Source organism: Aulonocara sp. 'chitande type north' Nkhata Bay, linkage group LG16, assembly GCF_057382095.1.
Source record: "Aulonocara sp. 'chitande type north' Nkhata Bay isolate Kocher_YH1m ecotype deep benthic linkage group LG16, A_spYH_male_GT1.1, whole genome shotgun sequence".
Classification (NCBI taxonomy): Eukaryota; Metazoa; Chordata; class Actinopteri; order Cichliformes; family Cichlidae; genus Aulonocara; species Aulonocara sp. 'chitande type north' Nkhata Bay.
Genome location: NC_141359.1, coordinates 31,253,369 through 31,277,980, shown reverse-complemented (window position 1 = coordinate 31,277,980; position 24,612 = coordinate 31,253,369). Strand labels below are relative to the sequence as shown.

At 39.4% G+C, this 24,612-nt stretch overlaps 1 protein-coding gene across 1 annotated transcript in view; it reads right to left on the bottom strand.

Annotated features, from left to right (window-relative positions):
* Positions 1-24,612, bottom strand: part of thsd7ba (thrombospondin, type I, domain containing 7Ba) — a 191,172-nt gene that overhangs the window by 94,581 nt on the left and 71,979 nt on the right. The window contains exons 4-7 of the mRNA XM_086266240.1: positions 15,646-16,504; positions 12,480-12,728; positions 11,350-11,519; positions 1,303-1,461 (exon numbers count right to left, since the gene is read on the bottom strand). Coding sequence (XP_086122366.1) covers positions 1,303-1,461; positions 11,350-11,519; positions 12,480-12,728; positions 15,646-16,504 — 1,437 coding nt within the window. The remainder of the gene's footprint in view (positions 1-1,302; positions 1,462-11,349; positions 11,520-12,479; positions 12,729-15,645; positions 16,505-24,612) is intronic.

Below are 24,612 nucleotides of genomic sequence, written 5' to 3'. Positions count from 1 at the left end.
AGACAAGTCATTGTCAAACCTTCTCATTGTTGAATTAAAATTGCTGAGTGCATTACTAAATTATATTTTGAAATACTGCACGGCTATTATTGCAAACATAAAAATTCGGTGATGTATCACAAGAAATACAACTTCTGCTCTCTGAGCTTTGAAGCGCACATGTGCCATCAAAGATAAATGTTACCTTGTTCTGCTTTTACCTTTCTTTTTATGTCGGTCATGAGTGATTAGAGTGTTTTTCCGGGTGGAAGATGCATCTTGAGACATCGTGTTAAGATGTGTCTCCCATCTACTTGAGTCACATAGTCATGATATTTTTGGCCAGCAAGCATATCCTGTACATCTTAGACTTTGAAGTAAAATTACTTAATTGCAGCAATTATAAACATTACACAGTAATCTTTTTCTTCTTTTTTTAGTAATAGCATCCCGTTATTTTTTTTTTAAAGCAAGCTTTGTGTCATGGTCACGAGCCCTGTCGCCTCCATGTGCTTAACTCGACAGCGTATTTGGTCAAACGTAAATTCTGTTGTGAATGGTCCTGTGACAATTCCAGTCACACTGCTTTCCACCTGGCTTTGCTGCCGGGTCGTAAGAAGAACTTCTTACAATCAAGCTTACCAATTAGTTGATGTCTTATTTAAGCTCAGCACGGATGTTGATGTCTCCATGTTCTGTACCTTTTGTTTGAGACCCTTATTTAGCCTGTGAATACTACGAGCAGACACTTAGAGGACATATTTTGCAGATACAGCCTGTAACTTTGAACACAAGTACCAGGTAGACTTAACTCTGTGTTTGAAGTAACCGTTACTGCCTGCGGCTGGGTCCGGTTTAGACACATATCCACACACGCTCCACTAACAGTGCACATGCCTTACTTGTTTTTCAGTTTAGCCACATTTGCTGCAAGGATGTTGATGCTCTGTAGTTTGTTTTGGACAAAGAGTTAGTTACATTTGATTTCTATCTTCTTTTGTAGTAAGTCATTCTGTAAACGATGTTAGCCTACGCTTGGTTTTGTTCCTTTCTTTGATTTGGCATCACTCACAAGCTCATGCAGTTTGTCTCATTTCTGCAATTTATTTCATCTTCTTGTTCTCATTCTTTCTTTTTTTTGTTTGACAATAAATATCTTCACAGAAACCAAGAATATCTGTTTGTATGTTGCCTCACTCCATCCAGTTTGAGCTGCGATATAACGCTTGTGACAGGTACACACATGTATACATGGAAAATGCAATGATCCAAATATTTCAAAAGCGAAAGCTTGTTCATTTTTATATAAATTTTTCCGCATACCTTTCTTCCCATGTGGTTCTTCGCAGCTGTCATATAGACATGCACCCCAGGGTGACCACCCGGTGAGTAAGCAGTAATGCTGGCAGGGAATGGAGCAGTGCTGGACAGCCAAAGGAGGCTCTTCACCATCACACAGCCTAGCATTTACAGGCCTGGACACTGAACAAACAAAAGAAGCACAGGGAAGGATAAACCGACCACAAGTCAAAACACATACAGGCAGTTGTAGTGTGTGTGTGTGTGTGTGTGTGTGTGTGTGTGTGTGTGTGTGTGTGCATGCGTGCAAGTAATATGTTTTGGAATGAAAGCCAAACAAACATACTGTACGTGCTAGTTGATATGAAAGTGATTGAATGAGCATATGTGTTATCAGAGCAGTTAGTTTTGATTGGCAAGATATGTATTACTTAAAGTAAAGTCTACAACTTAAACTTTCTCACTACAGCTGGTGAGAAATAGGTTACGAGTAGAGAAAAATGCTCATTTCTAACTTAAGAGGTAAAGTGGAAGGCCAGTTCAGTCTCACAGGAAAATCTGTAACAGCTGGGTTGGTCTACTGCATAAATGTACTTTGCAATAAAGATTTTTTTTTGCCAACATGGCGGCGCGTGCACACGCAGCGGCTTCTCTCTCTACCTGAATATTGTATATTGTATATTGCATAGCTTTCTTGTTAATTTGTATTGTATTTATTTATTAAAATTTTTACTTTTTAATTATTTTATTTGCATTTTTTAATCACTCTCTTATTTAAATGTTCATTTGCTATTTCATCTAGGGTTTGAGAGTAACGAAATTTATATTCTCCGTATGTCCTGTACATGTGGCAGAATTGACAAATAAAGTTGACTTTGACTTTGACTTTGAAAATGGTAAAATCAGGAGATACCTAGAGTTTTAGAGGGACCAATTGTAGAGGCAGGAACCAGTAACCTTGCATAACGGGAAAATATATGGTGAAGGATGTGAAAAGGTCTACCCAAAATGTGGTAATTTTGTAACTCTAACAGAATAATTTTAGTGAAATTAGAATTATGGTAAGTGTAAAACAAAAATAAAAATACAATATGAAACTATGTCTGACAGTAATATATGAAAAACTAATTGGCCCCATAACAAGGACAAAAAGTCTAAAAACAAACAGCAGAAAAGTTATTGTTACACACAGAATCAAACCTCAGTCTAATGAGAGTAGTTCCCATGACAAACCAACTAAACTGTCAAAATGAAAAACAAAATAAAACAGACTAAAAAAAACCCCCAAAGAAACAAAAAAAAAAACTTATGAAAGGCAGAATTTTAATTCCTTTTTTTTTTTCTAAAAACTGTGATGTTTTGTGTTGTGCAACAATATAGCTTTAAAACATTTTGCATGGGACTCAGCTGAGAGGGCAACGACCAGCTAAGGGAATAAACAGCAGCTCAACAGGGAGATATTAAGTCAAGACACGGTACGACCAATTCACTGCTAAGCACAGCTGACATTATTTGAAGATCACAGTCGGCTCAGCCACCTGTAATGGGCTCTGACATTAGTCTTTCTCGCAGAGTAAGTGACTATTTTTTGCCTGTCCACAACATGGGGATTTATTCAATCTAATATTCCATTTTGATGCACCTCAGCACATTACTGAGAGGCAAATTTCCATTTAAATGAGAGCCCATAGAGATATTCACTAAATGTCCACTGTGCATTTTGTCTTTTTACCAAAAGTAATTTACGTGGTATTTGATCTCCTTTGTAAAATGAGATGCTTGCCTAAACACGTTGATAAAGTGCAGTATAGATCTTTCTGCTTTGCTCCCTAAATTGTGTTTTCATGTTTGCCAATTGTGTTACAGTTGTAGGCATCTAATAAAACCTGATTGAGCTCTTTATATTCTCCACATGCCTTGCAGCCACATCTGTTTATCATGTAAAACTGTACGAGTCACATCAAGGTAAACACTGAACTTTGAAGTATTGATGTTGTCTCTCACATCCAGTGGTTCAAAGAGTTGCTTTCATTCGTACTCTATACTTAGCACATTCACAAATATACAAGCATTTCTCTGAACACTTCCTTCCAAAGGCAACACCTCCATCACACAGCTCAGGACTTGGGTCAGAACTATATGAAAATATGGATGGAGGCAAAGTTAACTTGTTATTATTTAATAAACTGTTGTGTTTTAAGGGGAGGCAAAGATGCGATTTGCAAAAAGAGAATCTTACAGTTGGCAGCCATTAAAAACTACCAACTGTGTTTAATTAAAAAGATAAATTAAATACTTAGTATGCATGCTAGTCTATTCTTAAAGTGATTTATAAGCCTAACTTTAATTTTGTTAATTAGAAAGTATCGCCTTTCTGTTCATAAATATTCAGTAACGGTCTATGTCTTCCTGCTGCCACAACTTGCCATATTGTGTGTGAACACACTTAGGAGGGTTAGACTGGGTTTCTGAAGTGTTGATAGAGATTTTTGTTCCTTTGCTTATCTTTTTTTTTTTTTGCATCAACTTAAACATGGGCAATATGCCAAATGTAGAACAATGAAAACACAGAGACAATTCCCTTCCCCGTTGTTGTGAGCTGCAAATAAACATGTTCTGCAATAATAAAGGAATCCCAGTCAGCTAAGCTGATTAAGTTCAGGGGAGAACCCCCAGGGCCATTGCATTGGAGACCAAATTGAAATCGGTTTAACCAACAAATAAATAATCATCACTGTTGTCTAGCATTATTTGGCAGTATATCTCTTTGCAAAATTACTACAACACGTAACGACATTTTTTTTTTAAGGATGTGTGACAAAACAACAAAGAAGTCTTTAAACAGATGCAATTGTTGCCCCAACTGCCTGAACCAAAATAATGAATCTGACTAGATTATCCGTTTTTGGGTCATATTTTAAAGCTAGACTTTACATTATTTTCAGTCTCTACCTTCAACTGAACTTCAATATAGCTCCGGCAATAAACAAGATACATTAAACGCACGCACAAACTATATATAAAAAAGTAGTTCTTATTATTTGACTAACAGCAGTTCCTTATTTTCTTCAAGTCTGTACCTTGACTAACCTCAGATATTTATGCAGTCTGTCTACATTTTATTACAGGGCTTTAATAGTTATACATTTCCTGATATTGCAGCCACAGTTCACAGTGGGAGGGATGATAAGTTCTTCTCAGCAGTTGAATTAAAGTAATATTTCACATTTACTTCAGCTTGTATGCCATATTTGAAAAAAACCATGAAAACACACTTTCCTCCTGTCTCTCACACTTTTAGGTCTCAAATTGTTTTACTTGTTTTCTGAAAAAGGAACTAGATTTCTGTTAAAGAAAAAGTTTGCTTGGTAATAACTGGTATGTATGCATTCTACCTCCTGACCACATTATACAGATTATTATACAGAGAAAGAATATTTCATTCCACTGCTATGTTGATAACACGCAGACATTCTTATATTAGAAATTGCTGGTCACATTTTTTGTTAATTAAATTCAAATAAAAGAGGAATTCTTATCACTGGTACAGACAATCTGCATCCAACCATGAAGTCCTCCCTCAGTCCTTTATCCGTTCATGGGCTTTAGTGACGCTCAGTGTCATTCATGGTTTTGGATTTTTGTAACGGTCTTTTAAACTCATATCAATCAGAAAGCATAGAAAAATTCAGACTGTGCAAAATGTAGCAACCAGACTTCTTACAACAACCAAGAAAAAATTATATTACACTAATCTTAAAGACTCTACACTGGCTGCCCATCACTTTAAGGATCGATTTTAAGATTTTACTTATCACTTTTAAAGGTCTTCACGGCCTGCATTCAGAATGCATGCTGAAATTGCTGTTCCTGTACCAACCGGTGCGCAGCCTCAGATCCTCAGGCAAAAACCTGTTAACTGTTCTCACCTCAGTGAGTGTTAGCTGTGAGGCCTCGCCCGTTTAGGGATGATGTGCCTGAGAAAATCTGGCTTGCCTCACCAGTTTCTTCTCTCACTGCTAAAGATTCCTTTTTATTGTAAGGCTTTGGTGTGATTTCAGTATAAATATGATATTTTTGACCTTGTTTGTTTAACTTATACTTAACTTAAAAGAATAGATAAAGCTCAATAAAACTGAATCACAAACTTATTCTTCTAAAGTGACTTGCCCAGGTACAGTTTACTATAATAGACAATATCATATCTGTAATATACAATCCAATGTACTGTACAGGGTAAAAATAAGGATTGTAGCGGAAAAAAGAGCTCAGTTCATTTAGCATCATTACAGGTGTATTTTTTTTTTTTTTTTTTTTACCTTAGCCTGACTAAAAGTAGATTTTTAGTCTTGTAAATTTCCACAGTACAGTGGGGAATGACCATAGACACACTGATTTGCTTACTGAAGAGGAATATTTCCCGCAGTCTTATACAGTGGCTTGTGAGTAAGGAATATCAGTCAAAAACTGTTCTGCAAGCACTTTTTTTTTCATTTGAACAGTCTCATTTAATTATTCATTTATTTATTTATTTTTTAAAGCAGAAATTCAAAAACCTTTTTACTGAACAAAAGCAACATTTGTGAGATGTGTGAGAGTTAATTTCATTAGCATCTTTAGTAGCTTTCCTGGTTTAAGTGCCATTTTATATTTGCTGTCTCTTAGTTTGATAATGAATCTGCATTATTTTCTGACCAAAGAGGCCCAATGCTTGTATGTTCATGAAAAAAACTGCACTTTCACACTTTCAGAGGTACAATTAGCAATTTCTCTGTGAAGGTTCTCAGTCATCCAGGTCATGGTAGTCTAAAGAGCTTGGAAAGAAAAGTGTCTGGACTTCTTTGAGTTGCTTGAAGACGTTCCACCTCTCATCTGAGAAGCTCTTTCAGCTCTAACGTCAAATGGGGGAGAGTCCCAGATTTAAGTCCTAGGGGAGTGTCCCCCAAGGGGGTCACAGGGGTCCTGTTGATCCTCTACCTAATCACATGAGCCAAGGTGTGAAAATGGGTGTAGGTCACAATCAAAAGTTTCGGGGGAACCTGCTGTGAAACCTGGCCCCACCCTATGATGTGGTTTCCTGAGGTCAACAGGCCCAGGATGTGAGTGGGCATTGAGGCATCTGGGAAGGGATCTCAAAACTGGGTTATAGATGGCAGACAGTTGGTGTCGTAAGCCACCGCCTCTGTTCAACGATGGTCGCTCACAATGGACGTAAATGGCTTCTTTCACTCCTCTTTCAAACCATCCGTCTTCTCTGTCCAAAATGTGAACATTGGCATCCTCAACAGTGACCTTTGTCCTTGATGAACAGCCGAGTCTTGTCCCATCGAGGTGGCTCTTCTATGTCGTGTAATACGTTTACGAAGTGGCTGTTTTGTCTCTCCAATGTAGAGGTTTGAGCATTCCTCACTACACTGTACAGCATACACTACGTTGCTACGTTTGTGTTTAGGAGTTTGGGATGAACCAGTTTTGTCTGAGTGTGTGGCTGTGTCTGAAGTACACTGGGATGTCATGCTTGAAGAAGACTCTCCTGAGTTTTTCTGATAAACCGGCAACATGGGGGAAGACAATGTTGTTGCCTTTGTCTTTCTGATCCTCCATAGTTGGTGTCTGAATAACTAAAGAAGCTTCTCGGATAAGAAGTGAAACGTCTTCAAGCAACTTAAAGAGGTAAAGAGGTCCAGACACTTTTCTTTCCAAGCTCTTTAGACAAATAACAATTTCACATGCAGAACAGTGCCCCACTGTTGGTCCAGATCTTGGCTGAACTTGGCTGAACTTGGCTGAACCCAGCGATACCAGACCACGCCGTGCAGCCGACGGGGTTCTTTTCGGTTTACCGCATGGACAGGACAATGGAGTCGGGGAAGAAAAGAGGTGGTGGAGTGTGTTTGATGGTGAACAACAGATGGTGCGACAGCACAAACATCTCCCCACTCATACGCTCTTGCTCGCCCAATCTGGAGCTTTTGATCGTTAAGTGTCGCCCTTTCTATCTCCCTCGGGAATTCACTGCGGTCATTGTTTACATTTACATTCACTGTTTACATTCCGCCTCACGCGGACTCGGACACTGCCTTATGTGAGCTACATGAGGCTCTCACACATCAACAAACACTTCACCAAGATGCCGCACTCATTGTTATGGGAGATTTTAACAGAGTGAATCTCAAACGGACATTTCACAACCTTCACCAGCACATCAACTGCCCCACCCGGGGCACGAGGACATTAGACCACTGCTACACCCCGTTCAAGAACTGTTACAAGGCTCAGCCCCTGCCGGCATTTCGAAAATCGGACCATTCCGCCATCTTCCTCATGCCTGCTTACAAACAAAGGCTAAAGCAGCAACCACCAATCAGGAGGGAGGTCGCTCGCTGGACGGACCAATCGGTGGCCGCGCTGCAGGACGCACTGGATGACGCACTGGATGACGCAGACTGGGACATGTTTCGGCGCAGCTCTGATGACATCAACATGTTTACGGAAGCGGTTGTGGGATTTATCGGGAAACTAGCGGACGACACAGCAGAAAGAACTATCATCCGAACGTTTCCCAACCAGAAGCCGTGGGTGGATAAAAACATCCACGACGCTCTGAGATCACGCACCGCTGCCTACAATGAAGGGCTTGTCTCCGGTAATATGGACCTATACAAGGCTGCGTCCTACAACGTGCGCAGCGCGGTCCGAAAGGCAAAGCGGAGCTACAGGGAAAAACTAGAGTCACAGCTACGACAGTGCGACTCTAGGAGCCTGTGGAAAGGACTGCGGACTATAACGGACTATAAACGACCAGCTTCTTCAATGATGAATGCAGATGCTTCACTGGCTGATGAGCTGAACACGTTTTATGCTCGCTTCGACGCCGCAGCAGCAATTAAAACAACAAACGGCTGCGCGCGCTCAGAGTGCACCAGTGAAGAAAATGCATTCGTCATCACAGAGCATGCCGTGAGGAACACCTTCAGGAGGGTGAACACCAGGAAGGCAGCAGGACCAGATGCAATCCCTGGCCGGGTCCTTAGAGCCTGCGCTGATCAACTAGCACCGGTGTTCACGGACATCTTCAACCTCTCCCTGGCCCAAGCTGTGGTTCCCACGTGCGTGCTTCAAACAGTCCATTATTGTCCCTGTTCCAAAGAAACAACAGCCCCGCTTGCCACAATGACTACCGTCCAGTAGCACTGACTTCAATTGTGATGAAGTGTTTTGAAAGACTGATGAGAGATCACATCACCTCTTCACTTCCTGCCACCATCGACTCACTTCAGTTTGCTTACCGGACTAATCGTTCCACAGACGATGCCATATCTCACCTGCTCCACACATCCCTGAGTCACCTGGACACTGGCAGAGGGAATTATGTTAGGATGCTGTTCGTGGACTACAGTTCAGCATTCAACACAATAATTCCCTCTAAGCTTTTCACCAAGTTGACGGATCTAGGACTCAGCTCATCACTGTGTCAGTGGATCCTCAACTTCCTCACAGACAGACCCCAATCAGTGAGGGTGGGAAAACAAGTCTCCCCCTCCATCTCACTCAGCACTGGAGTGCCTCAGGGCTGTGTTTTAAGCCCCCTGCTGTACTCACTGTACACTTATGACTGTGTAGCCACATCCGACACCACCTCCATTGTCAAGTTTGCTGACGACACTGTTGTTGTGGGCCTGATCTCCGACAACATCGAGACGGCCTACCTGGAGGAGATTAGGAACCTGGAGACCTGGTGCCAGGAGAATAACCTCCTCCTAAACATCAGCAAGACTAAGGAGCTGATCGTGGACTTCACTACAAAGCAGGCGAGGAATTACAAACCCCTCATCATCAGTGGCACGCCAGTGGAGAGAGTGGACAGTTTCCAATACCTGGGTGTCCGCATCACTCAGGACCTGTCATGGTCCTGCCACATCAACTCCCTGGTTAAGAAAGCCCGTCAGCGTCTCTTCTTCCTCAGAAGACTTAGAGACTTCCATCTGCCACTGAAGGTGCTCAAGAACTTCTACTCCTGCACCATCGAGAGCGTCCTGACGGCAAACATCTGCACCTGGTTTGGGAACAGCACCAAGCAGGACAGACGAGATCTGCAAAGGGTGGTGCGCTCGGCAGAACGCATCATTCATTCAGAGCTCCCTGACCTGCTGTCCATCTACACCAAGCGGTGCAAGTCCAAAGCTAGGAAGATTATGATGGACCTCTCCCATCCCAACAATGGACTCTTCTCACTGTTGAGGTCTGGGAAGCGCTTCCGCTCCCTTAAGGCCAAAACAGAGAGAATGAGGAGGAGCTTCTTCCCCCAGGCTATTCGGGGCCTGAACCAGGTGTAGGACTGGACTCTCCCAAACACGTCACTATAAGACTGGACTCTCACACACGTCACCACACATTTCCTATAATCCTATAATTCCTATAATTTATAATCCTTATCTTTATAATCTCTTCTGCTATTTGCACATTCTTTACTGTAAATTCCTAAGTTAATTTGTAAATTTTTGTAGTAAACTGTAAATTGTAAATATTGTAAAACTTTTCTTCTGTCATTTAATGGTCCGGCATTGTACAGCTACAAGCATTTCACCCCCATGTCATACTGTGTATGGTTGTGTGTGTGTGACAAATAAAATTTGAATTTGAGATCTTATATTGTATTGTACCTTGGTAAAAGACTCTTTCTAGTTGTACTTAGAACACATATCAGTTACAGCAATGAAGAATGTTTATCATTTTTTGTTTCGTACCTAAAACTATTTTGGATTTGATGGCAACAACATGTCTCTTAAAAGGCTGGAAAAGTAAGTGGTACTAAAAAGAAACAGCTGGAGGAACATTTTGCAACTAGTTAGTTTAATTAGCAACCGGTCAGTACCATGACTGAATATAAAAAGAACATCTTAGAGAGACAAAGCTTTTCAGAGGTAGAGATGATAGAGCTTCAACAATGTGCAAAAAAAACTGTGTGTGTAAATTTTGGAACAATTTAAGACATCAAATTGTGGATATCCCATCATTTACAGTACATAATATCATCAAAACATTCAGAGAATCTGGAGAAATCAAGAGAGAAGGCTGTAGATCCACACTGGTTGCCCATGATCCTATGGCTCTCAGGCCTCGCTGTATTAAAAGCAGTCATAATTGCATCATGGAAATCACTGCATGGGCTCAAGAACACTTCAGAAATCATTGTCTGTGAGTGCAGTTCAGCGTGCCATCCACAAATGCAGGCTAAAGCTCTATCATGCAAAGAAGAAGCCATATGTGAACGTGATTCATAAATGCCACCATGCTGTCTGGGCCAAAGCTCATTTAAAATGGACTGAGGGAAAGTGCAAAACTCTTCTGTGGTCAGAATTGAAATTTGAAGTGCTTTCTGTAAAATATGGATGTCGTGCCCTCTGAACTAAAGAGGAGAGGCAGCGACGAGCTTGTTATCAGTGCTCACTGAAAAAGCCTGCATCTTTGATAGTATGGGGGTCCATCAGTGCACCTTCGTACATTCAGACGACCCCCGTACCTTTCACATCAATGCTTAAAGGCATACGCTGGTTTTACAGCTACATACGCTCCTTTTTTCAAGGATGACCCTTGCATATTTCAGCAAGACGATGCTAAACCATGTGTTGTAGCTGCTGGAAAAGCATAGCTTTGTAGCAGAAGACTCCTGGTGCCTGCAGTACACACCTTCCCCCAACTGAAAACACTTGATGTATGATGGAGTGCAAAATATGACAGCAAACACCCAGGACTGTTGAGCACCTAGAATCTTTTATCAGGCAAGAAAAGGGCAACACTCCTCTTCTTAAAGTCCAGCAACAGGTTTTCTTGGCTCCCAGATATTTACAGACTATTGTTTAAAGGTTTTATTTACATTTTTTAATTTACATTTAAAACAGCATCCAAATATTGTGGGAATTAGGTTTGTATTTTTCTGCTCATTGCATTCACCTTAATAATGTAAACCACAAACAAACCATGGAAAATTATTTATGGTGCATCTCTTGAGTCACTGTGTTTTTCCAGCAAGCCCAAGGTCAACTGAAATAAAGGCATTTTTCACCTTACCCTCCTTTCTGTGATGTGGTGCTGAGGCATCAGGGACTTGAACACAGTAGGGCTTCCTGGTCTGGATGCCCCCTCCACATAAAAGGCTGATGTTTGCCAGTCTCCGGTTCTGCTGGCTCAGTAAGGGTAGAATCCGACATTCGCCCCAGTCAGTGGTCCTCCACACATACCTAACAGAGCATGCAAGGATGCTAATTAGTTATATTTGCAATGTTAATGAGTTAAAAGCTGATAAATTGAATCAGTGATGGAGCCACTGTTTGATATGTATTACAAAAAGTCAACACTTGTTTATGTATTTTCAAAAACAAAGTTGTAATCCATTAAGAAATAAATTGATAAATGATCGTACTTAAGAAGGATAAAGCCTCAGTATACACAAAGCCGTGCCAGTTGCTTTCAAAGAGTCACACAAAGCAAAAGACAAATTAGTGAGAGCAGTCTCTGGCAAAAGCATCTCTCACAGTATGTCAGAAGAAGGGGGTGTGGGGGTGGGGGGTGATTATTTTGATTTCAAAACTTCTAAACAAATGTTTGGTTTCATCTATGAAAAATGCAGTGATGCAGAAAGCAATAATATTTGAAGAGTTTTCCAGAACAACAGCCTGTAGTAATCTATCAAATGCTTAATTTCCGTAATGAGTTTTCCCTAATCATGTAAATCCTCTGCTCTCAGGCACTCAGTGTAGATTCAGCAAATAAAACAAAATCTACCAGCAGGGAAAGTAATTCTCCATTGACTACTTTGTTGTGTGCATGTTATATTAGCTAAATCCTATCGTAACCCAAATGCCCCAATACAATGGCATTCTGTCAAGGCCTCTTTTTATCATGTCATGTCTATGGGGCTCCCTACAGTACACAAGATTATTGTGGCTGCCACAAGATAATTAAAATGATGCTAAAAAAAACAGTGTGCACAAATCAATTCAATAGTAAAGTCATAAATATTTTAACCTCTAGGCTTTCTCTCATAATTATTAAGGTGAATTTGTTCCAAGAAGCCAAATTAAAAACCCTCATTTGGTGCATTGGTGAAACTGCAAATGAAAAGAACGTTCATTTGAAGATTGTGGCCTTAAGAAGCAATAAAGATGATCTCTATTTAAAAAAAAAAAAAAAAAAATTACCTGGGGCAGTTTGGAAGTAAATCGCCTATGATATTGCAAGCTTCTTTTTCCTCAAGGGCAGGACATCGCTTCCCCCCGCCAACTGTGATCTGAGTCATGATCCGTGACCGGAGGCGGTAGCCAGGGGATAGGTCGGTGGACCGGCAGGTCTTAGAGCAGGGGCTCCACGATGACCAATCGGATGTCTGACAGTCTTTGGGGATCACGCATGTTTGGAAGGTCAGTGGGGATTTGTCCTTCGTACAGAGGCTGCAGATTGAGGAGAGTAAATTACTGTCACGTCAAGGAAATTTAATTTCATAACATGATATCTTTGTGACCCCTTTAAAGTTTGAGAGTGCAGTTGTACACAAAGCAAGCTATAAATAGATGTTGTTGGAATTTAATTGGATTTGCCGATGGAGAGGTATGAGACCCTATGAGCAAGTGGTTATGTTGATTTGTTGTTGAATAAATGACCTTTACTTCTTCCACTCAAGAATTTAAAGTACATCCTGTTAACACAGATCTCAAGACAAAGTCAATCTTTTACACAAGTGCCACAAAGAGCTGATATGCTCACTCAGAGATGTTAACCAAGCACAAGCACAAGTCATTAGTCATGATTTTAATGCTATTATCCCATTAAACTGCTGCTGCTGCTGCTGCTGTTCAACCCACTATAGTGCCAAACCATGTAACTGACCCATACGTCCTCTGCATGATAGTCTTTTGTGTGACAAAAACTAAAAGAGTGACATGGAAATAAATGGAAATGAGAGTTTAAAAAAACAACAACAATATCACATGGCACAAACACTGATCTCCTGGGGAAAAGTACAGTCAACTTGTACCAGTAGTAAATCTGGGACTGCCAAGAATTGACTTTTGTCGCTCTATCAGAAAAAAGCTCTATCAGCAAAAGCTCATGTGTGATCTATTTCACCACTGTATAATGACCCCATAAATGAAGTCATAACCCAGTGAGCCATCTGGGTGGGGGTGGTAAGCCTAAATCAGCCATATCCTTAGCTACGATAACCAGACTATGGCCATTTAATAGGCTAATCCCAAACGAAAAGCATGTGTTTTCTCATCCAATTACAGTTTTTGTTGGCTAATCTTGGAAGTTGAATTAGTCAGGTTATTGAGATACAAGATAATTTTTAGACTTTCTCCTTGTAATGAGGCTGTAAGTTGAGAAAAATGAAGCACAATACACGTGGGAAATCTATTTCAAAAGCGCCACACCTCCTTAGATAAAATAAGTGCTAATCAAGCAATGCAAAATAAAATCCTTTTTTCAAACCACACACACACAAAAAAAAAAAAAAAACATGTCAATGAAAAGAGATGTGTGGCAAGATAAACGACTTTTAAACTACTCTGTCCAAAATGGCAACAAGCAAGAGCAATCACAAGAAAATTGATATGACAATTAAATGCTGTACAACTTCAATGTAGTATGCCTTATTATAAATAAAAAAGCAATATGGAGCAATAAAAAGGCTTAATTGAAACAACATGATTGAAATGTGGTCCCTGAAACAATGATGGCAGTCAGAAATGGATTTTAACAGCCAGCTAATAGTGACACTTTACACCAAGAAAATGGTATGGTGGCATTTAATCAATGTAATATACATGCAATGATTTTCTTTCTGTATGAGAAAAACAAAACAAAGCAAAAAAACACAAGACAGAATGTTGTTTGTTACTGTGTATTTGTGTTTGTGTGTGTGTGAGACACAGCATGTGTAGGTGTGCATTTGTGTGTGCTCTGCTTTTTGCTTTGTGTGCGAGTACGTGCAGAAAAATCCATTCTTATCAAATCCAAATACCAAGGTTAGCTCTAACAGCAGAGAGTGGAACGGGGCAACACTTGACATTTAACACAATAATGCCTCCCTTCCTTGCTGAAATGCTGGTCAAACATCAGCCCTCATATAATCTAGTAATAATTGAATAAATAACCACCATCAATAAAAACCATTTTATTTCACTGAATACATCTCATGAGAGGTGGTGAGCATTGATTACGCCTCTCTTTTATTAAAAAAAATGTCCATTAGGATTATTTTGCCTGACAGACAACAACATTCAGCTCCTATAATTTTTAAAACTCTCCACACGCTTTATCAGAGGAAAAGTAAACTGATGAAAGAGAAACAAACTACAGGTATTTCCTTTCATTATTAAACCTGCAAACATTTCCGCTTGGATACAGTACAAAAAAAAAAAAAAAACACACAAGAAGAAAGAAATATTATACAGCACTGCTGTTTTCATATGAGAACAAATCAGGTGCACCACAACATTTATCACACCTTGAAATCCAGAAAATTAGAATCGGGGGTTCTATTTGGTGCAAATTATTAGAATGTCCTTAGGGGGTAACAGGTGGAATCAGTCTTTCTATACCATTGAGGTATGTGGTCTGACAGAGGGAAAAATGGGTTTGTGGATCCCAGTGGGAAAAAGAAACGAAAAGCAAACTTTTTTACATGTATTGTTGATTTCAAAGAACTGCCGATTCTTCCAGGATTGATTGCCCCAGCAATGTCAGCCTTAGAGCAGTGCATCTGAAAAACAGTTTCTTGTAAAACCTGCATTTTATTCTAGGATGAACAAACTGTCTTTGTCAAACTGTAAGTGTATACTATCTGATAAATATTTCAGAAATTTGAAAATCATGGGGGATGTGTCAGGAGAAAGTATTTTGCCAATGAACCATAGGGGGAGAGAAGGGTTTTTTTTTTTTTGCAGTGGGGGGTTAAATAATGTACTCTGGAAAGACAAATCCAGCATACAACTTTTTGACGGTGGTTAAAGTAGATGTGTTTGGCGCAGACCAAAGACAGCTTTCAAAAAGAGCATTTTTCAACCAACTGTGAAGGATGGCAAAGAAAATGTTATAGATTCTAATGCAGCACAGTGCCGGGGACCTGAAGATTTAAAGTACAGTAAGAAATCTACCAAGAAAAGTTTAAACGATCGTGCAACTGATGGAATTTTGCATTGAAGAGTTGTGAAGTGGTAGGGTGGCCACTTTGGGGGCATAATGAATGAAAAAGGCACAAGTATTCCTAATTTTTGTGAAAAATGCATCAATATGTCTCAACTTCAATCCACATTACCATATTAAGATGATTTTCCTATTCTTTATGGTTTGAAGCATGTTGCTTACCTCAGCATAGCATTTTTGCCATCACTTCTTGTACAGCGAACATGTCGTGTCTGGTATCCCACTTCTAGTTCCCACGACGCGGGGTACTTAATGTGCGCATGAGCAAGGTGGTGGTGGGTGTGATGGAAATGCTGGTGAGAAGCTAGTGTGTGCAGCGTGGCTGTGTTGTTCTCGTTGGACATAGTACTGAAGTCCACTGTGGTCCTTCCACTTAATAGCGCATCCTTGTGATGGGGCATTCGGCACTCACTCCAGGCCCCTACTTTAAGGCTGTACTGGTACTCGTCCTCCCCAGCCGGGCAGTCAACATGGCTGGAACAAGTCCTGGTCTCAGTTAGGTTGGGGCAGTTTGCCCCTCCATACATTGATGTGGCCAGAACATGTCGAGTCCGATGCTGCAGGCCAGCACCGCAGGTTTTGCTGCAACTTGACCAAGAGTTGAAGTCTGAAACCACACAGTCCTGGGGGCAGGGGACAAGGCATGCCTGCTCCACAGGTGGTTTTTGGGAAAAGAATTCACATATCCTCGAACTGACTGTGGTCCGATTTGAGGTGCGTACGCAGTAGACTTTGCGCCTCTGGATCCCATGCTGTGCTGTAATGCACTCAGTTGCCCTCAACTTGAGCTCATTGGAAAAGAAAGGAACAAGAACACAGCTCCCCCACTCTGACGCCTCCCACTCGAAGAGGTCCTGGTGCCAGTCGCAGACTTTAAAACACTGTCTCTGGCTTTCTGGTTTCTCCATGTGATGGCAGTGGGAGTGATGGGTGGTCCAGCCCTCCATGTGGATGCACCATATTGTCCTTGTCTGAACCCCACCAGAGCCACACTCCTCACCGGTACACTGACCCCACTGGCCTGCAGCAAAGAAAAAACACACAGAGAGGGCATTTTCATTAAAAACTGAAGCTTTAGGGGAAAAATGATTTAAATTGCAGCAATCTGGCAGCTTGCAATCAAGCAAAATTCAAGGCCATTCACTTAACCTCCATGATTGCTTTATTCATGAACTGAGGAAAAAAGGAACAAAGGAACACAAAGTAATCAAACCAGTGGCGGACATCAATATAAAGAAAATACAAGATCAGTTTCTTTGTCACAAGGGATTAAATTCATTTTTAGGTTCTTGAGCTCAAACTGATCAGTATTTTTGGTCACGTATAGTATGGTTAGGAGTTCACTTGGGTATTATGATAAGATATGCTATTAACTTGAATTATGCGGGCCGTTATTATCATTATTATAATTTGTATTATTACTTCATTACAACAAAGCCTCTCCTTTAACAGTAAAAGCATGCAAATGCTTACATGTAATGTCTGCAAAGGTGAAATGGTGTACAATGGTGATTTTAAGAGATCTTTCAAACAAAAATGATAAATTAGATGCTTTTGAACTTGTTTAACAAACCATAAGGTTGAATTGTCTTAATATGTCAATCAATTAACCAGTGCTAGCAACATTTAGGAAAGAAATTTCTGCTTAATAATTAAGGAAATGTAATATTGATCACTCAAAAGGGTCAGCTCACAAACACCCAGTCAGATATTTTTGTCTCAGAAGATCTGAGTCACCTGCTTTCAAAGAACTATGTGAAATGGCAATGAACTCTTTACTCACATTAAGGGATGGTGGCAAATAATGGGTGTAAATTCAGAGGCACACAAATAAATATAATTAATATTTGATGACCCTTGTTGTTGTGAACACAGAAATTCTTTGGTTCACATCAGGTAACTATAACCCAAAAAGTTAGAAAGAAATGGGTGTGTTAGGGGAGTGGCTCAAAACTAAGACATTAATCCAGAGGACTAGGGTGTCTAACCTGTGTCGGGACTTTTTCAGTTTCTTGTTAATTAGCTAAGGGCTGCATCAGACCCTCATCATTTTATTCAAATAGGACTTTTTTTTAAAATTAATGAGCCAATCATATTTGTAGTTAAATATGTGACAAATATATTGATGAATATTACCAAAAAGAGTTGTATCAGATGCTGGGGTTATTTTCTTCATCTGGGGTTTTAGTTACAAACAATGCAGTGACATTTGTATTTAAATGTAACAAATATATAGATTATGTCTCAACAAAAACAGTAGCCGATTGTCGGTTTTTATAAAATGTTAAGTTTTGAATACCAAGCCCAACAAATCTTAAATACATTTTTAACCTCTTTGTCCTCATCATTAAAAGAAGTACCGGTAGACATAAATCAATTTCCTGATATGATGTGATTATCTTCGTCAGTCACGTTCTTAGTTATTTTGCCACATGCTATGAAAAAGATAATTTGATTCATTTCTTCTAATTGGAATTAAATTGATGTAATAATGAGATCCTACTGCTTCCCAAATTGCTTTCGAATGACAACCTGTTCAAACTGTTTTATGTCTTTTCATGCCAGAGAAATCTGTTGTTAACACTTTGCTTCCTGGCCTATAGCTAGCATTTTAAGGCTCCTTTGTTTGTTTGCTTAATGTAGGAATAGTCTAAAGTACACATTTTTATTCACAGTTCATTGAAGCACAATGTTGAGTTTCTTTGTCCTGGCACTGTGATGCTAATGAGACTGTCACTAATATATTATTCTGATCATAGATCATGTTTGCATCAAAGGTACAACGTATCAAACTGAAAATGCTGCTGCTGCTGAAGCTCTAAAGGTAGAAATACAGTTGATTGTGATACCATGTTTCTTTTTGTTGTTTGCTTGTTTCTTCTAACACTTTATTTTTGTTCTTTTTGTTAAGATAAAAAATCAAACACAAGAAAGGGCATTTTTTTTCACTTGTTTTCAAAAAAATCAAAACATAAACACAAAAATAAACAAGAAAACAAATGAGATGTTTTATTTCATTGGTATGTTGGACTTGAGTGTCCTATTGGCTCTCTTTGGCTATTTGCTCACTTATGTTTGCACAGAACTCTTCAAAATAAAGTTTCTTTCTCTTTGCCGTTAAACATTGAAAAAAACGCATGGGGGCATATTGAGAAACAAAGACAGACCCAGTAATTGCTTCAGAATTTGATTAAAAAAAAAGAATGACAGAGTGTTTTAATCTTCCAACAGACCCACTCCCAGAACCACATCACATATCGGCCACTGCAAGTCATACAGAGCATTTAAACTTAACATATTATGCAACTTTAATTTACAGTGAGATTTTAACACTGCAAGGATGAATAAATGAATTCCTGATTTGGCTAAGAACTCAAAAAAAGCTAAGTGCAGCATTTTAGATGGAAATAAACATATGGAGTTGTATATACATTTTCATGTAAAGAGGTGCAATTACCTTACCGTTTGTGTCTGGTTCAGTAAACACAGAGGTTGTTAAATGTAATTTGAATGTTTTCTGCATATTTCAAAGTGAAAAAAGTTTGCACCGTCTGTGCTTCATTAGACGTGCAGTTTGGCTTGTTTATTTGCCTTTTTATACCTCATTGGAGATACCATAATGATTTGGGATTAAGCAGAGGTTTATTGGAGAGGGGCTGTGGTTGTTTCTGTTACAGCACTACTTTACTCACTACTTACACTTTGGGACCTTTACACTTCAGTCAAAGCTGCCAAGAGTTCAGAAGTTACAGAAATACAATTTGAATAGTTAGTCAAAATTAAGGTTACAGATGTTCAGGGTCGCAAGCACCCATGTTTCTTCCAAGTATGCATACAGCCTTTGTGGTCACTAGTGGCACTCTTTCATGATAAACACCCTTTCATCGGCATGACCACCTTTGCTCAGTAGTGCTGTTTTCAAACTGTGCCAGGGTGTGAGTGCTTGATTTATGGAGGTGTGATTGGGAGTGATTCTGCTGCAAGGGGAGCCAGCTAACACAAGCACTAGTTCATCTTCTAAGCTCTGAATAATCACTCTCTCGATCTGTCAGCATCAGCATCTGTCAGCCCCTCAGGAGGAACCAGTTGCCCACAGCTCCTTCATTCCCGTTGCACTTAGTCACCTTGCTCGCACCTCTGGGGGCCCCGGCACCCATTGAGCTCCTGCTATATTTACCATTCAGTTTGAAAACTGAAATTGAATGAAGCAAAAGCAGATGAGCAGACATCACTACATTATGGGAAAATGCAGAAATTAAACTTAGCCAGTGTAGTGTGACTGAACACGTATTATCTTCCTCAGCAGCGTTCAGTTCAACCCTTAAGTTAGACAAATGATGCTAAAGCTGTACGATAATAGCAAGTAACACAACAAAAGCAATTTCCACTCTGCCCCGAAACCAGACAGATGAGGGAAAGAAGCAGCAAAGAAAAGAGCAATAAACTGTCTCCTAAACAGCAACCGCACTCGCTACTGTTGAAATGCTTGGCTCTCTTGTCCATTTAATTACATTTGGTAAAAGCATCACTGATTCAGGTCAGTGGGGAAAAAAACACCCTGTAGGATCACAGGCTGGTGTACTTGCTGTATGAACTTCTTTCGGCTATTTTAGGTTTGTTAATGTATAACCTACAGAAATGCATATATGTATATGAATCTATCTATCAATCTATCTAATATCTATCTACCTATATATATATATATATATATATAAAATTTAGAAATATTATTGGCTTTTTTCAGCTTGATTAGATAGATGCAGTGAAGACTGACAGGAAAGCAGAGGGAAAGAGAGGGGGAGACATGCAGCAAAAGGCTGTGGGTCAGACTCGAACCCGGGGCGGCCACCTGCTATGGTCGCCTGCTCAGCCCACTGAGCTAAACTGGCACCCCAAATGCATATATTTTTATTATTTATATTATTTTAGACAACCAAACACTATTCTGTAAAGACATGGTGGTATTTTTTCCTTGGTATACTGCCTTTAAAATCTAAGTCTAAGAGTATTTTTGTTGGCCTATGACTGATTATATAGTCTATCTTCTGTACTTTTTCAAACATTTGTGTAAATAATAGTATATAAAACTTGTTTTGGGCAAGCTTCTTAATTAAACTATTTCACTGTTGGTAATATTTGATTATCGGTCATTCTCTTATCATGCTGCAGCTTTTCGTACATTTCCTCACAAGGATGTAGTGAATTTACTTGCCATCCATCTTCAACTTATCTCCCTCAGTTAAGCTTCACTGTTTGTACACATGCGTCCTTTGTCACAACACTTTTAATTAAATACCTATGCCACCGAGCCTAATTATGCGCAAAGCTATCCCCAGTGACACACTTCCATCAGTTGTAATTTATGAGCACTGTGGTTCATATTCACTTACAACATTAATATATGCAGAAATTCATCAAATTATCATCAGCCACTCGATCCATCTCCCGAAGGCCTGAATCAGCTCATTTCTCCTTACATGCTACACAAACACGAATGCGCAGTGTTTATGTAGCAGGTTAGAAGGACATCCGGAGAAAAATATGTGCAAAATATCATCATCAGGCAAATTAAGTGACAATAACACTGATGACCCCGAGCTAAAAATAAAAACTTTGTGTGATGATAAAAAATGAGCCACTTCTGAGAGATGTTTGACCTTCGCGCTTGAATATAAATCATATATTTCCATAAATGCTCAATAAGTGAATGTATTATAGCACTTTTGTTTTGGATTGACAATGAGATACTTAATGTGCTTGGATTATCTGCAGGGAAAAAGCATCAAATGTAGCTTTAACATCCCAAACTTATGAATTATGTTCCTTGGGGCTGCAGTACTATACACAATGCCCCACTAAGCTTTTGTTATAATTTAGTATTCAGGCCCACAGCATCCATGCCAGACCTACTTGAATAGCTAATCACTTTTTAAATGGCCAACAGTATAAACACTAGACAACACTAACACATGCTGTGCCCACTGAGTGATGTAATGCCCACTTGGGCCAATCCATAAAAGTAAATAAATAAATAAACACTGTAAGACTATCCAGTTTTTGACCAAAGAATGTGCTTTTAAAATAAAATATAATGTTTAGCAAAGAGGAAAATCAAACATCCCTGCATGACACTGAAAAAAGATACAATAAAAACCCTAAAGTAGGAAACCACTGTCCTCTGTTCTGATTTATGTTTTTTTTTTTTTAAATCCAAGCTCCGATAAATCTTGATGATGAAGATTTCTAAGTGGATGATCAATCATGACTTCTTCAGAGTTATCACACAGTGAAGTGAGATTTTCCAAAATGCATGGCAGGCAAACAGCAAAGTATGGTTCACCCCTGAGAAATAATAACCATCATAACAAAGCTATGCTCCTTCTGATATATTATATTTCTATTTCCCAGATATTTTCATTTTTTAACTAAAGCAAAACAAACTACTTAGTGGTGTTTCAGGCTCTAGAAATAATAGTACTTTGTGCACTACGGAAAATAACTGCACATCAGTTATAGGTATAAGGCTACAAAAATAAATAACAGGAATCTACAGTATGACCAGCTTGTGTTCAAATCATTTTTTAATTTTCTTTCTTTTTTCTGTTTAGAAGCACGTACAAACTTTTGTTTTCTGACTATTTATCTATCGATCAATATTGGAAGGTTAGTGGTTCGATTCCTGGCTGCTCCAGTCTGCCTCCCAAATATCCTTGGGTCAGACACAAACCCCAAGATTCTCTCCTGTTACACATGTTTACATCCCAAAGGAACTCTATTGGATTAAGATCTGGTGATGTGCACACTGTGGTCAGCAATAATGATCAGGTAAGCTGTGGTGTTAAAATGAAGGTCAATTGGTAATAAGAACCCTAAACCATGCCAAGACAATGTCCCCACACCATTACACTAACTGCAACTCCAGCCATTGATACAAGGTTAGATGGATCCATGTTTTTTGAACCAAATTTGCATAAGACCAGAAAATTTTTTCCAGTATTCTCTTATGCAATTTTGGTGAACCTGGCAGAAGGGGCAAATGTTGTGGTCTTTACCATGATGTGCATTCGGAGTTGCACATATCTTGGTTGTAACAAGTGGTCGATTGATTTACTTCCTGTCACCATCTTTTTTAGATCATTCTCTGTAAACCCTAGACATGCTTGTGTGGGAAAACCCAAGCAAACCAGCCCATGTGGTACCAACAACCATGTCGCATTTACCCTCCCAGGACCTGGCGTCCACATTTGTGGACATCACATTTTGGGTTATTTAGACCAAAATACTGAATGTTGCTCAAAAGGGCCTGATGTCCACTTACGAGGACATTATACTGTCCCTTTTCTATTGATTCTTTGTTTTTACATTCATCGGGTCCCAATCAGCCCAAATATCAAAGAGAAATTAAAAATGCATGCCATGAAAGAGTTCGGGTCTTAGGAGGTTAAGTCACTTAATAACCTTAGTTCCCAAGTCTGATACTCAGTATGATCTTTACCAGGTCACTGTCTTCATCATGTCTACATGTCTAAATGCAGTAATTTCCTGTCCTGTCATTGGGTGATTCAATATTTATGGTAACAAAGAGTTGAATAGGCGTACCTAAAAAAGTGGCAAGTGATTTAAATAGTTATGCATTATTCTTTCTGTTGTTTTTCCCTTATATAGATGTATCTGTGTGATGAAATCAAATATTATTTTTCAGTTGTGATCACCTTATTTTCCCTTCTAACAGTCATTTTTCCTTGCCAATTGTTGAGTTGCCCACGGGTGAGAGCTCTCAGAGAATTTTAAATGGTTGCTGCTGAAAACACAGTTTTCTGTTTGTTAAGTCAAGAAAGCAAACAAGCTGTAGGTGGCAGACATATTTGAAATAGCACACACAGAAACCTTTTTTTCCTGGCTTTCTATAGCTTCCTAATAGAGATCCTGGACTGACTTATTACAGGTTGCCTACTGACTGAGTTGTATGAAGATAGTTTCTTTATATTTGAGTCTTAGTGTATTTCTATAGACACTATCATTTTGTAGATAGACCCATTCCTCCTTGGGATGATAACAATTAACTTTCAAATATAATTGCTGATATCTTTGCATATATGATGACACTGTGAGACATGGCTTTTATACTAAAATAAGTAGCATAAAATACTGTGGAACTAGGGCCGTTAAAGGATTTAAAAGTCAGCGAAAGAGGACAGATTCCTGTAAGTTTTCTTCCTTAAAATTTTTTTTAAAACCAAAAGGTCCAAAAAAGAAAAAAAAAAGAAAAAAAGAAAACTGTTTAGGTGACCAGAGGGTATTTGGTCATGTGTCATATGATGTCAAAACAACACAACAGGGAACTCATTTTTCTTTCCTCAGTTTGAGCGATGAATCCAGTGACATTTCCTTTTAGCAGCGTTGGCATGTCATGCTGTCATACTAAAAATACACCAATGTTTAGACTCAGAAAGAACTTCTTCTCCCCACAGAATCAATGCTTGGTCATTCTATTAACTAGCCTTGAGAGACATGGTAGTTCATCTACCAAGCGGATATTGTATTTCCTCTAAGATCTCATTTATATACATAGATCCCACTTTGATTGTTTGTGAGATCCCCAGAGGGGTGCTCTTGCTGAAATCAATGTGTTTACACTTATAAATGCCACAGTACTTTAGTCAGCATCACTTTAAAATGTGAAAACAACAGTGGGGGATGTGAGGTGTGCTATGCCTCTGCAGTGATCAGAATCTTTTTCCGTGTAATTGCTTGTCTCATGTGGTCTTCTCAAGTCCCTGTGCCAGCCTATGTAGAGGTGACAAGTAATTGGATAGGATGTCATTCACTCCTCTGTCTCACTGCCTTCCGCTGACCTGGGATTTCTCTCTTAAGCACAGGAGCAGAACTAATGGCCATATCTACAGACAGCAACCTGAGGAAAGACCCTGGTGTTTAGATAATGCAGGTGACCAGGGCATGAAAGAACAGAGATAAAGTGACAATTGTATCGCTGACAAATTTAAAATTGCACCCATGGCAACTGTTATGATGCAGTCCCTGGGGGAATTTGTGTATATCGTACAAGATTTAATTCTCTGCCCAACATCAAAAGAAAATCCATTAGATAAAACTGGAATACCAGCAGGG